Source organism: Microcebus murinus, chromosome 7, assembly GCF_040939455.1.
Source record: "Microcebus murinus isolate Inina chromosome 7, M.murinus_Inina_mat1.0, whole genome shotgun sequence".
Taxonomy (NCBI): Eukaryota; Metazoa; Chordata; class Mammalia; order Primates; family Cheirogaleidae; genus Microcebus; species Microcebus murinus.
The window spans coordinates 62134360-62149102 of NC_134110.1; the positions used below are offsets into that span (position 1 = coordinate 62134360).

General features: G+C 36.1%; 1 protein-coding gene and 1 non-coding gene across 2 annotated transcripts in view; both read right to left on the bottom strand.

The window, feature by feature from the left end:
* Nucleotides 1-3082: 3082 nt before the first annotated feature.
* Nucleotides 3083-3186, bottom strand: LOC142872248 (small nucleolar RNA U13). The gene has a single exon (XR_012920462.1). It is a non-coding gene; the product is annotated as a small nucleolar RNA U13 (small nucleolar RNA).
* The window catches only part of SPAG1 (sperm associated antigen 1), a 73831-nt gene continuing 62267 nt past the window's right edge, over nucleotides 3180-14743 (bottom strand). Inside the window, exons 17-19 of the mRNA XM_076004680.1 lie at nucleotides 12000-12164; nucleotides 10227-10598; nucleotides 3180-10131 (exon numbers count right to left, since the gene is read on the bottom strand). Coding sequence (XP_075860795.1) covers nucleotides 10000-10131; nucleotides 10227-10598; nucleotides 12000-12164 — 669 coding nt within the window. The 3' untranslated portion in view covers nucleotides 3180-9999. The remainder of the gene's footprint in view (nucleotides 10132-10226; nucleotides 10599-11999; nucleotides 12165-14743) is intronic.

A 14743-nucleotide genomic window follows, 5' to 3' on the forward strand; every position in this document is an offset into this window, starting at 1 on the left:
GGAGAGCTAGGTTTTCAGGATTAGGAAGCAGCTCATTTTCATCTGTATAATATGAGCAGTATGAAAAGGAAGTCTCTTTCCTCTGCAAGAGTTAACTAATTCTAAAGCCGGGTGTGGTGGCTCATGCCTATAATCCTAGCACTCTGGGAGACCAAGGTGGGCAGATTGCTAAAGGTCAGGAGTTTGAAACCAGCCTGAGCGAGACCCCGTCTCTACTGAAAAATAGAAATTAATTGACCAACTAAAAATATATATACAAAAAATTAGCTGGGCATGGTGGCACATGCCTGTAGTCCCAGCTACTCAGGAGGCTGAGGCAGTAGGATCGCTTGAGCCCAGGAGATTGAGGTTGCTGTGAACTAGGCTAATGCCATGGCACTCACTCTAGCCTAGGCAACAAAGTGAGACTCTTGTCTCAAAAAAAAAAAGTAACTAATTCTAGAATATGTGGGCTGGCTGGTGAAAATATAGTCCTACTTTTACTTTCTTTTTTTTCTTTCCAGCCTTTTGCCTGAAGACCATTGGAGCACCTGTTTCTGCTACCTATTGTCCTGTGTGAAGGGGGTAAAACTTAGATATTACACAACACCGTGTGTACCAGGTACCTCTAAATTCTTAATTCTGTATTTAAGATACTAGGAAAACAAACTTTTTTTTTTTTCCTTTGGAGACCAAGTGTTCCTCTGTTGCCCAGATTGGAGTGCAGTGGTGTTATCATAGCTCGCTGTAACTTCAAACTCCTGGGCTCAACCAATCCTCCTGCCTCAATCCCACGAGTAGCTGCAATTACAGGTGTGCATCATCATGCCTGGCTAATTTTTTAATTTTTTGTAGACATGGGGTCTTGCTGTGTTCAGGCTTGTCTCAAACTCCTGGCTTCAAATGATCCTCTCCCCACCTTGGCCTCCCAGAGTGCTGAGATTACAGGTGTGAGCCACGACACCTGGCCAGAAAACACATCTTAAAAAGAAACTCTAGGCTCTTGAGGGCAGGAACCTTGTCTTTCCTTTTATTTTTCTTATATTTACAGTATTTACTTTATATATGAAAAGAAAATTAAGGATAAGCTTGCTATGATGCATGGGACAGAAGAATAACAGCCAAAGGAATGAGGATGTTATGGACTTACCTGTGAGTTGACCGGTTACTTCATCATATTGTACAGTAAAATAAGTTACTTGAAGCAATACAGTGGGTGAAAGGCAGTCACTTTTAACAAGGTTTTATACCAAATATGTTTATAAGTATTCTAGAATGTGTGACAGCCACTTAAACATAATTGTTCAGGATTAACAAAAGGCATTTTAATTTTGCTTTTGGGGACTTTTTGTTTAAAGAAAATGTAATACCTTCAGCTAAAGAAATCATGGTTGCTTTAAAGGTAACATGAACAGATGTTTTAGAGACAATTACTATCGGAAGTTTAAGTAAAATGTGCACGAAAGGATTTGTTTCCCTATCCTTTTTTCCTTTCCTTCCCTTTTTGCTTTGTTTCCCCCTTCTCTGCCCCTTCCCACATTACCTTCTCCCATAATCAGCACAAATGACCAAATGTGTATGATGCCACAGTTTTCAGCATGTCCGTACAGTCATACACAATGCATATATGCATTGATTATTTTCTTGATTTTCTCAGTAATATCTTCAGAAAAATCTTTCCAAGTCATCTATATAGCTCCAACTCATTCTTTTTAATAAGTATATAAAAATTCTATGGCATAGATGTACTGCAGTTATTCAAACATTCTCATATTGATGAGCATTCACTTTGTTGTGTTTTTTCCTCACTATAGAACACTAAAAAGCAGCATGTGGTGGCATGCCTGTAGTCCCAGCTACTTGGGAGGCTGAGGCAGCAGTAGGATTGCTTGAGCCTAGGAGTTTGAAACTACCTTGGGTGATATAGTGAGACTTTGTCTCAAAAAAACAAAACAAAACAAAACAAAACACTGCAAGAAACATTCTAATACATGGAAAGATTGGTTACCAGATTACCTTCCAAAAAAGGCTGTCAAAATTTATAATCCACTAACAATACCTGAGTTCCCTTCTCCCTGCATTCCACCAATAATAGATATTAGAGCTTTATAATTTTGGCAACATTATTTTGTATAAAGAGTGTCACCTGATTTTGCATTTTCCTAACTAGTAAATTTGTACATTTTTTCATGTTTTGTCTTTGGTTGTTGTTGTTGTTGGTCTGGGGCAGGGTTGGGGGCCTTGAGGGTGGTATTTGAATTTACTGTTTTCTAGATTGGCTATTATATCTTTTGCCTGTTTTCTTTCGGGTTGTTTTCTTCTCATCAGTTTGAAAGAGATTTTTGTATACTGTAACTGTTAACAGTCTGACTCTTGTCATATTTTTCTCCAAATCTATCACTTGACTGTTGACTTTAATAGCTTTGTGTGTGTGCATGCATACATATTTTATTCTTAAACTTTTTATTTTGGAATATTTTTAGATTTATAGAAAAGTTGCAAAGATAGTTGAGAGTTCACATACACTCTTCACCCATACATTATTTTTTTGAATTATGAAAGCTATATTGTCAGTGTGTTAATTATATTTCAGACCTTCTGGTCATGATTAAGTTCTCCCTTCATCCTAAATTGTACTTGTCTCTTGTGAGACTTTTTGGTAGTTTCTTGTGAGATTTTTAATTTTTTACATTTGCTTTAATTTGTCTTGAATTTATCTTAGCATTTAGTGTAATATGGAGGTCCAGTTTTATTTTCTTCTAAATGGAAAGCCATTTGTGATGACAGTATTTGTTAAATAATCTGTCCTTTTCCCATTGATTTGCATACTACATTTATACTGGAATCCATTTGCAGATTTCTACGAAAAAACCTGCTTTTGATTTTGATTGAGATACCATTAAACCTTTATATCAATTTGGGAAAACTGGCTTCTTAATAGTATTGACTCTTCCATCCATGAACACAGCATATCCTTTTATTTAGTTTGTAAATTTCTTGCAACAATAATTTGTAGTTTTCAGTGTACAGATCTTCTAAAAATCTCAATTTGTGATTTTTCGTTTCTAGTATATAGAAATGATTTAAATTTTTTTTCTTTTCACATTAAACAGGTAGTATGTTAACAATGTAACAAGGTTTGAGGGAGGCACATCTCACACATGCATGTGAATACCCAACCATCATACTTATGAACTATAAAAGGATCTAGAATTGGTTTTTGTATATTTATCTTGAATCCTACAACCTTGTAAGTAACATTAATTCTAGCTGGTTCTTTTTTGTAGATTCTATAGGGTTTTTTCTATACAGATAATTATGTCTGCAAACAAAAAGACAGTTTTACTTCTTCTTTTCCAAACTGTATGTCTTTTATAACTTTTTTTCCTCCTTATTGCACTGGCTTCAACCTCCAGTACAATGTTAAAAAGGAATGGTAATAGTGGACATCTTTACCTCATTTCCAATCATGAGGTGGAAGTATTTAATCTTTCACTCTTCCTTAACTTTTATTCCTCTGGGCAAGTTCTTGACAAGCTCAAATGTGTAGTCTTTCAGGACTGATTGGAAGACCCCAGAGTTTGCATCTGAATTGTTCACCATCTTGGGTGGTTTATTCTTTTTCTTCTCTCATTCATTTTTTTAAAATTGGGATATAGTTCACATACCATAAAATTCACACTTTTAAAATAAACATACAATTCAGTGTTTTTAGTGTATTCACAAGGTTGCACAGCCTTCACTACTAATTCTAGAACATTTTCATCATTCCAAAAAGAAACCTTAAATCTATTCCCAGTCAGTTTCCATTCTCCCTCTCAGTCCCTGGCAACCACTAATTTACTTTCTATCTCTATGGATTTGTCCATTCTGGCCGTTTTATATAAATGGAATCATAAAATGTGGCATTCTGTGTCTAGCTTTTTTCACTTATCAGTGCTTTCGAGGTTCATCCATGGAGCAGCATGTATTGCTACCTCATTCTTTCTTATGGCTGAATAATATTCTGTTGTTGGGATGTACCACATTTTTGTTTATCCATTCATCAGTCAGTTGATGGACTTTTGGACCATTTCCACTTTTTGGCTATTATCAATAATCCTGATATGAACATTGATTCATGTACAAGTTTTTGCATGAACATTTTCAGTTTTCTTTGGTATAATACTAGGAGTTTTGGAATTGTTGAATCCAATGGAAACTCTGTATAACTTTTTGAGAAACTGCCAAAATGTTTTCCAGAGCAGTTGTATACCATTTTACATTCCAATTAACAACATATGTGGTTTCCAATTTCTCCACATCCTCACCAATACTTATTGCCCATCTGTTTTATTTATAGCCATCCTAATGAAATCTTTGCCCTTGTACAGATATGAATTGCAATCAAAATGGTGTTTATTGAAGTAGTCCTCCTCCCAACCCATTGCTTAATTATAGCAAATAATTGGTTGTATCTTATAGGTGGGAAACTGACATAAAAGAGGTCAGGTAGTAAGATAAAATTTTCAGCTAATTTTGGATTTGACTTGGGTCACTATTAAAACCCTAAGGAAAAATAGAAAATCAGTTAAAGGTGCTTTGTAAGTCTCCTGTCTGGTTTCTCTTTGCTCCACAGTGAAGCATACCTAGAATGGTAAAGTTTTAAAGTTTGAGTTTAAAGTTTCTAGTGCATGTGATATTGGAAATTCTGTAGTAAAGTAATTCAGCCATACTGAGCTCTTCCTTTTCATTGATCCAAGTCCATTTCAAAACTCAGCTTAGATTTACCTCTTCCTGAAAATGTTTTTGATTAACTTTAGTTGGCCCTTTTAATACCTTTGACACTTGAACATTTTGTTGATGCTATTTTTTCCTATTAGAGTCTCTTGCCAATTTTTTCCAAATGAAGTGTAAAGCAGGCTACCTTTTTTATTTACAGTCCACAATACTTTATTCAGAGGGTCATAAATAGTACAATTGAGATATTAATTAGTGCACACTCAGCTTCTATGCCAGTAGGTCATAAATTCCAACTTTCTAAGAATCACAGGAGATATTTTTATATTCCCAGCCCCCCGGACTGTAAGATTTTCGAGTGACCCTATACAAACATTCCAAGAATGACTGAGAAATATTTAGTGTCATTGAAAGCTTCTCAGTAATAGGAACTCTCTAATCTAAACTCTGGAAACAAGAGCACTAATAGGACAGTGTCCTCTAGATTCATTAATTCAACATTTACTAAGCACCAACCAGCCTATGCCAGACTCTGAATGTACAACTGTTTGTGTGTGTTGGCTCACCTTCAAAACAGTGACAGGTGGAAAAGAAAGATGCTTACTATTACAAATAGATTCTCTGTGCAGTTCAACTTGTGGAGTAAGTTCTTGGCTGCTGTAACATGACTAATTTCCAGAAGATGGCACCAGAGGTCCAAGGCCAGCTAATTCTCTGGCTATTTCTATTGGGAGGGAAAGGGTCATAATGTGCATTTATTATCCAGTAAATAGCTGTTAAAGTGTCCACAGTATTTGAAAGGAGCTTTCTTACCCTTTTCTGACAACATAGGTGAGATCATTACACTTACTGGAAGAAAGCAGTTATACACATGGAAAGAAAGATAAGATACTTACTAAGAACCACCAGGCATTTTTCACAAACCACAAATTACAACAACTCTGAATGCTAGAAAGATATCCCCATTTTGCAGATGAGGAAACTAAAGACTGTCATGTCAGGTCATAAAGCTCCTAAGTAGAGCTGAGATTTGATTCCAGGTTTATCTGATGCCAAAGTCTTTGCTCTTAAGCAGTTTCCCAGAGAAAAAGGCAAATACTCTTGTCTCTTGCTTGTTTTTCATTGATTGTTCTGCCATAAGTTCGCCTTCAACCACCTTTTGTTTGAATTTTGGCCTAAGGCATCAAAACCTATAAACTTGACCAAATTCACTGTATTCTGGAGACAGAGATTTCTCCTTATAGACATCCCTTGGTAGAGAAATCAGAGAGGCAGGATTCTGTGACTTGCACATCAGTCTTTAGGTGCCTTTTGGTCTGAGTGGTGCCTATAGGCCAATAGGAAAAAGTAGAACAAATTCTAAGTGAACTTTGCTCTATCCTGTTTCTAGATAGCAAAATCCATAATGTATCAGGAAAACAACCATAAGAAAATATATTTGAAATCACTTTAATGTCACGTTCTGCTATAACTCATGCTTAATCTCTGCACTCAACATATTAGGTTATTAAGTATGAAATGTCCAATTTCCTTAAGTACTAAGTTTAACAGTTGATAATCTCTGACATTTCATTTTATTTATTTTTATTATGAAGGTACATCCTCACTCAGTCTTTCGAATGCAGATTTTGGCATGTGATTATCTTTCACATTTTTTTAGAGCACTTTTGTGAAACTGTGGATAAGTCAAAAATTTGTGTTATTTTCAAATATGAAAATGACTAGATTCAAGTTCTGTACCCAGGGAACTTTCATAGTGTCTATGAGCCAAAAAAGGTAATGATAGGTTCTTATATTGTACACAGCTTAGAAAGTATTTTCATGTTCTTTTACAATAAACATGTTAGTCCAGATGATATTTACTAATCATTTAAAAATATGCAAATTTAAGCCCAAAGTGATTGTGATTTGATCAGGTGTTTTACACTTAGTAAAAAACTCACATAGTTTTCAGAGCCTTTAGTTTCTTTCTTTTCCTTTTCTGTTTTAATATTGTCTTTCACCATTTTGTCTAGAAACTTTGAGTTAACCTTGCCTGTGATAAACCACACTCTGTATAGAATTATGCTTGAGACTTTTCTACTTTCAGATGTATGATTTACAGCAGATCAACTAGCTATAAGTGGTAACAGTCCACTGAAATACTTTATGTAATATATGTACCCCAAAATGTAAAATTACTAAGATTTCTCTTTTATTCAACCAATATTTATAGCATTTGTTGGACTAAGCATTTTGCTGAGCAATATGGGAAACAGAATTGAACCAGACATTTTTTGTCAGACAAATAAACTCAAGAACACCAAAACTATGTGGTAAGATACCCTTTGCAAAAGCAGTTGATCTTGGGTGAGGGGTGCTATGTTTGTATAATAAATAGTTTGTCTGGATGAAATATTAGATGTGAGGTTTAGGACAAAGCCTAGGTTTCTTAGGCCAGTGTGTGAATGCTTGTACCTTTCACCGAGCTATGGGATAAGTGAAGCCTGAGTTTGAGAGAACAAAGAGTTCTATTTAGGGCATACTATATTTGAAATATCTGTGAGACATCCGTGTTGAGATGAACCATTTGAACTTGGTTTTACAGGTTGAAGTTCAGGAAAGATTTAAGGGCTGAAGATAGGACAGATGTGGAAACAGATTATGAGAGGTTAAGTCCTTGGACATAGTTATAAACAACCCAGAATCTCTGGAAGAAAGCATAAGCTTGTTCATGCTGTATATCCAATGCAGACTGGCAGGACTCTGCTTCAAAGCAATATTCAAAGCACCTGGCTGATGGAGGTGCCATTATCCTATAACTGCACCGTCTGGAACATGAGGTCTTCTCAGTCACTGTAGCAAGGGAAAAGACCATGGAGGGTTCTGTGCCAGGTCTTGCATACTCTGGCTCAGAAGTGACACATCATTCCTACCTAAACTCTATTGGCAGAATTGGGCATGTGGCCCCAATCACAAAGCTAACAAGTAAAAGTAAGAAGGGGAATAAAATCAGGTTATTAGTGAAGAACGGTAATGCCTGACTCACAGAAGAACTACTTGTATACTTAAAACTCTGCCATTTTATATGTGGCATGCAACTAGAACTTTCTGTTCTAGCTATCACACAAACCCCATGTTCCACTAATATTGAGATTAAATGTTGTTTCCTGAACATGCCAAGTTATCCACACCTTCATTCAACCTGTACCTTAAAAATATGCACCTTGATGCATTTGCATCGTTTCTCCTGCCTGGCATGTCCTTTTCTCTTGTCCATATGACAAACGCAAGCTGTGGCATTACTTCCCTCTTGAAACCTTTCCTAACCCTCTCACAGGCAGGCCTGGGCACTCTTGCTTTTGTGTTGTCACTGTAGATTCTTCTATTAGTGTACAATTTACATATCCATTCACTAATCTGTTTTTTTTTTTTTTTATAGACAGGGTCCTATCACCCAGGCTGGAGTGCAGTGATGTGATCATAGCTCGCTGCAGCCTCAAACTCCTGGGCTCCAGGGATCCTCCTGCCTTAGCCTCCCAAGTAGCTGGGAGAGTCACACCTGGCTAATTTTTTTTGTAGAGATGGGGTCTTACTGCATTGCCCAGGCTGGTCTTGAATTCCTGGCCTCAAGTGATCCCCCCCACCTCAGCCTCCCAAAACACTGGGATTACAGGTGTGAACCACTGTACCTGGCCAGTAATCTGTAACTCTTAAAGGCCAGGTACCTTCCATTCATATATTTAATATTTTCCATCACATAGCACAGAGTAGATGAGCTCAAAAGGCAGATTGCACAGATTTGGACCTTGGATGGACCACTTGCAACATCTGTAGTCAATGTTAATTTACACACCTTCTCTGTGCTGTTTTTTTCTGATCTATAACAGTTATTACTAGGATTAAGTTAGACAATGTGCAATGAATTATACAGAGTGTCTAGTACTAAGCTCAAAAAAGATCACCTACAGTTATTAAAGTCACTATATCAGGATTGTGCAAGGTGCTGAGTATGTAACTGTCAACAAAAGAAAAAGTTTCCTTTCTGTGTCTCTAAAGTTACTCTCAATCTCAAGTTGCTATGTATAGGAAAACAGTGGTCCTGTGTCTATAAATAAACTTTGTAGAATTCTAACACAAGCCATCATTTACTTTTATAAAAATTTAATAACATCAAAAAGGAGAAACCTGTTTATATGAAAACTAGAGTTAAGTACCCATTATAGATTTTCACTTATGAAGGAAGGAAAGAACAGTTTAGAAGAGAAATAGCAGTTTGAAAGGTACCCTTTACCCATGATGATTTTGAAAATATTCTGTAATTGTAAGATGAGATAAAATAATAAACATGAAAATAATAAAAGTGTTGTTAGTCTTTCATCCTCACTTCTTAAATGAACGAGAAAATGCTCCAGAAGAAGGGCACTGACAATAGACTGCACAAATAAATAACAGTATACTGACAGAGATTCAAATACCTTTACTTTGACTCAGTTAACAAAGGAGCTTTAAATATAAGAGTTATTCACTTTCCCTTTTACAGTGAAAGAATAAATATAGTCACGACAGCAGAAAACAGAGGAGGGAGACATTTAAATCTTTGGGGAAAATATAGGAATGACAATTCAAATATAAACGCAGGCTTACTTTGCTTTTATATAATGGTTGGTTGTTTTTACTTATATAAGCAACATATAAGGGAAAATGGCCTTTAGAAATCTAGTAAAAAGTGGTAGAAATTTTTGGCAATTTTTGTTCTTAATTAGGCATACTAGAAAAGTTCATCTTATAGCTCTAAATTAATAAACACAATTTAATCATTTCATGTCACAGACTTCAGTGTTATATTTCATTTTAATTGACTCACAGGTACTAGTATAAAATGGGATTTATGTATATCAGCAGGATATAAGGTGATATAATAATCACTGTTAATGACTCACTTTTAAAAAAGAACTACAAAGAAATTCAGTCAAATTTAAGAGGACACCTTCATAGCTCAAAGAAATGCAATTTAACTCAAATTTTCAACAGGTGAGTTATTAAAAGAAAATGTATACTATAAATTAAAATGTATTTTTAACACGTCCAAATATACTTATTAAATATAAAGATGTTGGCTCTGACACATAAGAAAATATTTACAACTAATAAAAAGCAGATTATAGAATATACATGTTCTGTGTATAAAAATAAGTAAAATGTTTTATAGTCCAGACTAAGGGATCTTTTCTCAGCCAGACTTTATCCATGCAACTCTAATACAATACCATTTCATTAGCATTACTGGAACACAGACATGCATGGAAGAAAAATCTTGATTTAAAGCTCATACTGCCTTTTTAGGGCTTGTATGTCTTCTAAAGTAAAATGGTTGTTGGATGTGTCTGAAAGGTCATCAAATAGCTGTTCAATTTTCTCCTTTTGGCCCTTGCTAATTAGTGTCAACATCATCTGAAAGAAGGGAAAACATATTAGTATAAATAACATTAAGTTACAGAAACCCTTAATAAAATCAGTCTCTATTAATAAAATACTTTTCCACTCACCTTAAACCTTTCTGCTTTACTCAGATATAAAAGATGCTGATATACCAATGAAGGATCTTTAGCAATAAGATCATTTTTCAGAGACTGAATGAGGAGGAGGAATATATCCCCTTCAAGTTTGTTACTCAACAACATTGGCAAATCTTCTGGTGCAGTGATGGCTAAAAGGTGTGCACAGGCTTCTTTATCTTTCCTAGTATTGATAGCATTTATAACCTGACCAAATTCATAGGCATTATTAGGCTTGGAGATCTGAAGTTTTTCAGAGTATTCTGGTGGCCCGTTGCTTTTGTCTCCCTTCTCAGAAGCAAGGCAGGCAGCAGAGACCTCCTCTGAGGGTCTTTCAGGCTCCTCTTCATTGCTTTCATTCACCTTCGTGAGGTAAAAAAAAAAATATATATATATATATATACTGAGACACTGAACAGCAGTCACCACACACATCCTAAGTTACATTTTTCAAAATGAGGGAATTAAAAACCTCAAATAGTTGTATTTTAGTCAAGTTCTAAGTGAAAAATCTGTAAGTTGTAATAAATTGTAAAACCTATAATTTTTTAGGAAGAGAAGTTTTAAAGTATAAGAATCCAATTCATGGCTGGGCGTGGTGGCTCACACCTGTAATCCTAGCACTCTGGGAGGCCGAAGTGGGAGGATCGCTCAAGGTCAGGAGTTCAGAACCAGCCTGAGCAAGAGTGAGACCCCATCTCTACTAAAAATAGAAAGAAATTAATTGGCCAGCTAAAAATATATAGAAAAAATTAGCCGGGCATGGTGGCGCATGCCTGTAGTCCCAGCTACTTGGGAGGCTGAGGCAGGATTGCTTGAGCCCAGGAGTTTGAGGTTGCTGTGAGCTAGGCTGACACCACAGCACTCTAGCGCAGGCAACAGAGTGAGAGACTGTCTTAAAAAAAAAAAAAAGAATCCAATTCATGAAAGTATCCTGTGAAGTTTTAAAAAACTATTTGACATTGAAACTATGACAATAAAATTTTGTTTTTAGAATTTTCCATGAATAAAACTTTTACATGAAATAAAAACCTACAAGAATTTCATCTTTCCTTAGCCAAGAAGTGAGCTTACACTTTTCAATTCTCTTAAAACAGCTTTTTCTTACTTTAAAGTAAAAAACTGCCTAGATTGACATATTAGCCTCTTACTCTTAGTGTAAATGTTAAGATTATAAATGGGATGATATTAGCATTCATAAATGTACAGGAATTATGACCTGACATTCTTCACTAAAGCAAAGCAAAACATCTGAGTTATCTGAAATTACAAAGGCAGGTTTGATCCTGAGGTAGACTGAGATCTCCGATGAGGCAGTCTTATTTCAGAGTGCTAAATAGGTCTGACTGAATTTGGAAAATCCCATGAGGTGTGGCTTGCAGGGCCCCTGAAACTCAATCAGTCCTGTCAGGACCCTCCAGGTCTACTCTGAAACGAAGCTCAATGGCCACAGGCTCCCAGTGCTCTCTGCAGTGGGAACCGTACAGTCACAGGCCAGAGGGAGGGTGGGCAAAGAAAGGAAGAGCTTCAGTAATGCAGGGACTCCGAGTACCATCCACAGACTCACATTGGGAAATACAATGACTAATTACCACTGCAAAGGAAAAATTTTGTCTTTATAACTGGATAAAATTTTTTCATTAACCTGAATACAAACAAAATTTTAAATTTTTTAAAAGTTTTTTAAAGCATAGTAAATATAAGCTTAGAATCCAGTCTAAGATCCCCAAAAGAATACTTTCAAAGATAATCAAATAAAAATACCTCTTGAATCTCAATTTTCTTTCTCTCCTTTTGTTTATTGAATGATGATGTATTATCCTTAATATTAAGGAATCTGGTTATCTCTTCCAGTTCCATCTTTGCTTCAGCAATATTTGGGTCTAGTAGGAGAACTTTATTGAGATCAGTTAAACTTTTCTGATAATTCTGTTAAGAAGACAGAGAAAATAATTTTCATAAATAAAAGAAGAGGCCTAGATTAGCCTGAGAGTGATGAAGCGAGTTGTGTAGAGTGTGTGCAGGGGGTCCCCATTAGTACCACTCTTATGAAATGTGCCTAAGGGGTGAGTATGCTAATATATTATAACCCAAAACACAGTGAACATCCACGATAGAAAAAAGAGCACAGAATCCAGAATTAGAAAACTCAAGTTCAATTCTGTATCACCAGAAATTCCCAGTCCTTAAAACATGGTAGGTAGGCACTTGGTTTGCTGAATGAATAAATGAACCTCTTTATATTTGCACCTACTAGCAGTGAAACAAACAAGCTTCTACTTAACCTTTCTGGGCTTCAGGCTTGTTATGTCTAAAATGAGGATTAAAACTCTATGCAAATTTTCACAAGGCTATTCCAAGGAATTAAAGGAATAAATAATATATGGTTTAAATGTATAAAAAAACTATGCAAATGGTAATTATATTACTTTTGTTCCATAAAATCCTTCAGAGTTGTTTACTCTTCAAAATAGGCTAGAGTCAATATAATCTTCTATAAGAGTCAGACAGTACACTGGAGGAATTGAGGGAGGAAAATGGAATCTAAGATTAACAAAACAAGGCCACTGAATATGGCAACAGAGGCAGATACTATACAAAATCAGTTTACTGTGACAAGCCATGTTCTAGAAACTACAGACTACACCTATATTTTTATTAAACCAAAGCGGCAAAGATGTGTAACCTCCTTAAGTATTTATGTCACCTCAATAACAGCATGTACTGGAGGCTGAGCCACAGATAAGCCTAGCTAGTGGTCAGGTGACATCTGAGGGACTAACTGTAACGCCATACACATCCCTTCCTCCTCCCCTTCCAGCATCACCAGAGCAAGATGGCATGTTTAAAGAGATAACCTTAAATCTGCTCTAATTTATAAAAAAGGTAAATTATTTACAAATTATGGTACATTATGTACTGTTAGTAACAAATCTCCACATACCACTGTCTCACAACAGCAGTTGGAAACTACTAGGGGGAAAGATGACACTGCATTTATATCCTAAGTGTTTTAAGCAGGGGACCTATGGGAAAGGCAAGGGAGTGGGGCAGGAGGGCAAGTTGAGGGAGCAATAATAGCTAACTCTTACATGCTAAGCATTTTACAGGTATTACTTTTACAACAGCCCTATAAATATTAACTTTTATTGTTCCCATTTTAAAAATGAAGAAACTGAGGCCTAAAGAAATTATCTCTGGGATGATCCCAGCAGCAATGATGGTAATACATACACCTCAAGGGGAAGGTCTGAAAATAGAAATCTGTGGGCTACGGCCTTGGAAGTGGAGTCTAACATAACAGGAGTCCATATGATCACTTTTATGTATTCAAGAAAGTCTGTTTAAAAAGCAACTTGCTTGGTTGGAGGAGTCATAAGAAAACAGGAAATACACTTTGATAAATAAGTGTTAACAAAGGCACACAAGGGTAAAGAGAGGACAGGACAGCAGGAAGGATGGGCACAGCAAGGAGGCGGTGAGAGAGAAGGGGCCAAGTTCATCACTTCACAAATGGTCACTGAGCACGTCCGTGTGCTGGCAGCTGGGAAGACCATGGCAGAAAAGACAGACTTGGGCCTTCCCCTTTATTGACGCAAATGTCCTGTGAGGGGAAGCAATAAAAAAAAAAAAGTATAAACAAATGAATAATTATGAATTGTCAGTGATGCAATTAAGAAAACCAAAGGCTGAGCTGGATACAAACAAGGGAGCCATCTCCTTTTGCTACAGTTGTCAGAGGAGTGACAAACCAGCCATGCAGAGTGGAGGGAAAAGCAGAGCTTATACAAAGATAAAGTGTGGCTTTGGCAAAAAGGAGGGCATTAGAAGTTTCTAACAACCTCATCAGGCTATATCAGAAATGATATACTATAAATACTATAATCACATGTATTTGCGATATTTCCTATTAACAGATGTGCTCAAACTATAAAAGCAATTATAGGATAGTCTTAAGATATTCTTTTTTATATTTTTATTGATATATAATGTACATAGTTCTTTTTGATATTTTTGGCCTTGTAACATCCTCTTTTGGTTGTAAATTCCTTAAACAAGCACCATGTCTTACTCGCCTCTATACTCTCAACACCTAGCATGTAACTGGCACCCAATAAGAGAAATAAGTTATAAATTAAACAAAATGTTTAGTGATCTTTTCTTGTGAAGAACAGCTGTACATTAAAGAATGCCTATAGTTTTCAAAACTGGCACAAAAAAAAACACAAAAAAAACCCACTATTAAAGTCAGTTAGAAAACAAAAGATCTGAGGAAAGCAAAGTGTTCAGCTGGGAGCTAAAGGCAGGGCACCTGCTCCAAACTGTGAGCCCCTGTGCCATGTCCTCATTACAGCCCTGCTGAGCAAATGCATCCAGGCATGAGTTCTAACACATTCTGTAAGGAGTTGTAGCCTTTTGAAGATCCTTAAATTAAATTCACTTGGCACATATCCTAAACTACTGGACATACAAATCAAGCTATAAAAAAAATTGAACCAGAAAAACAA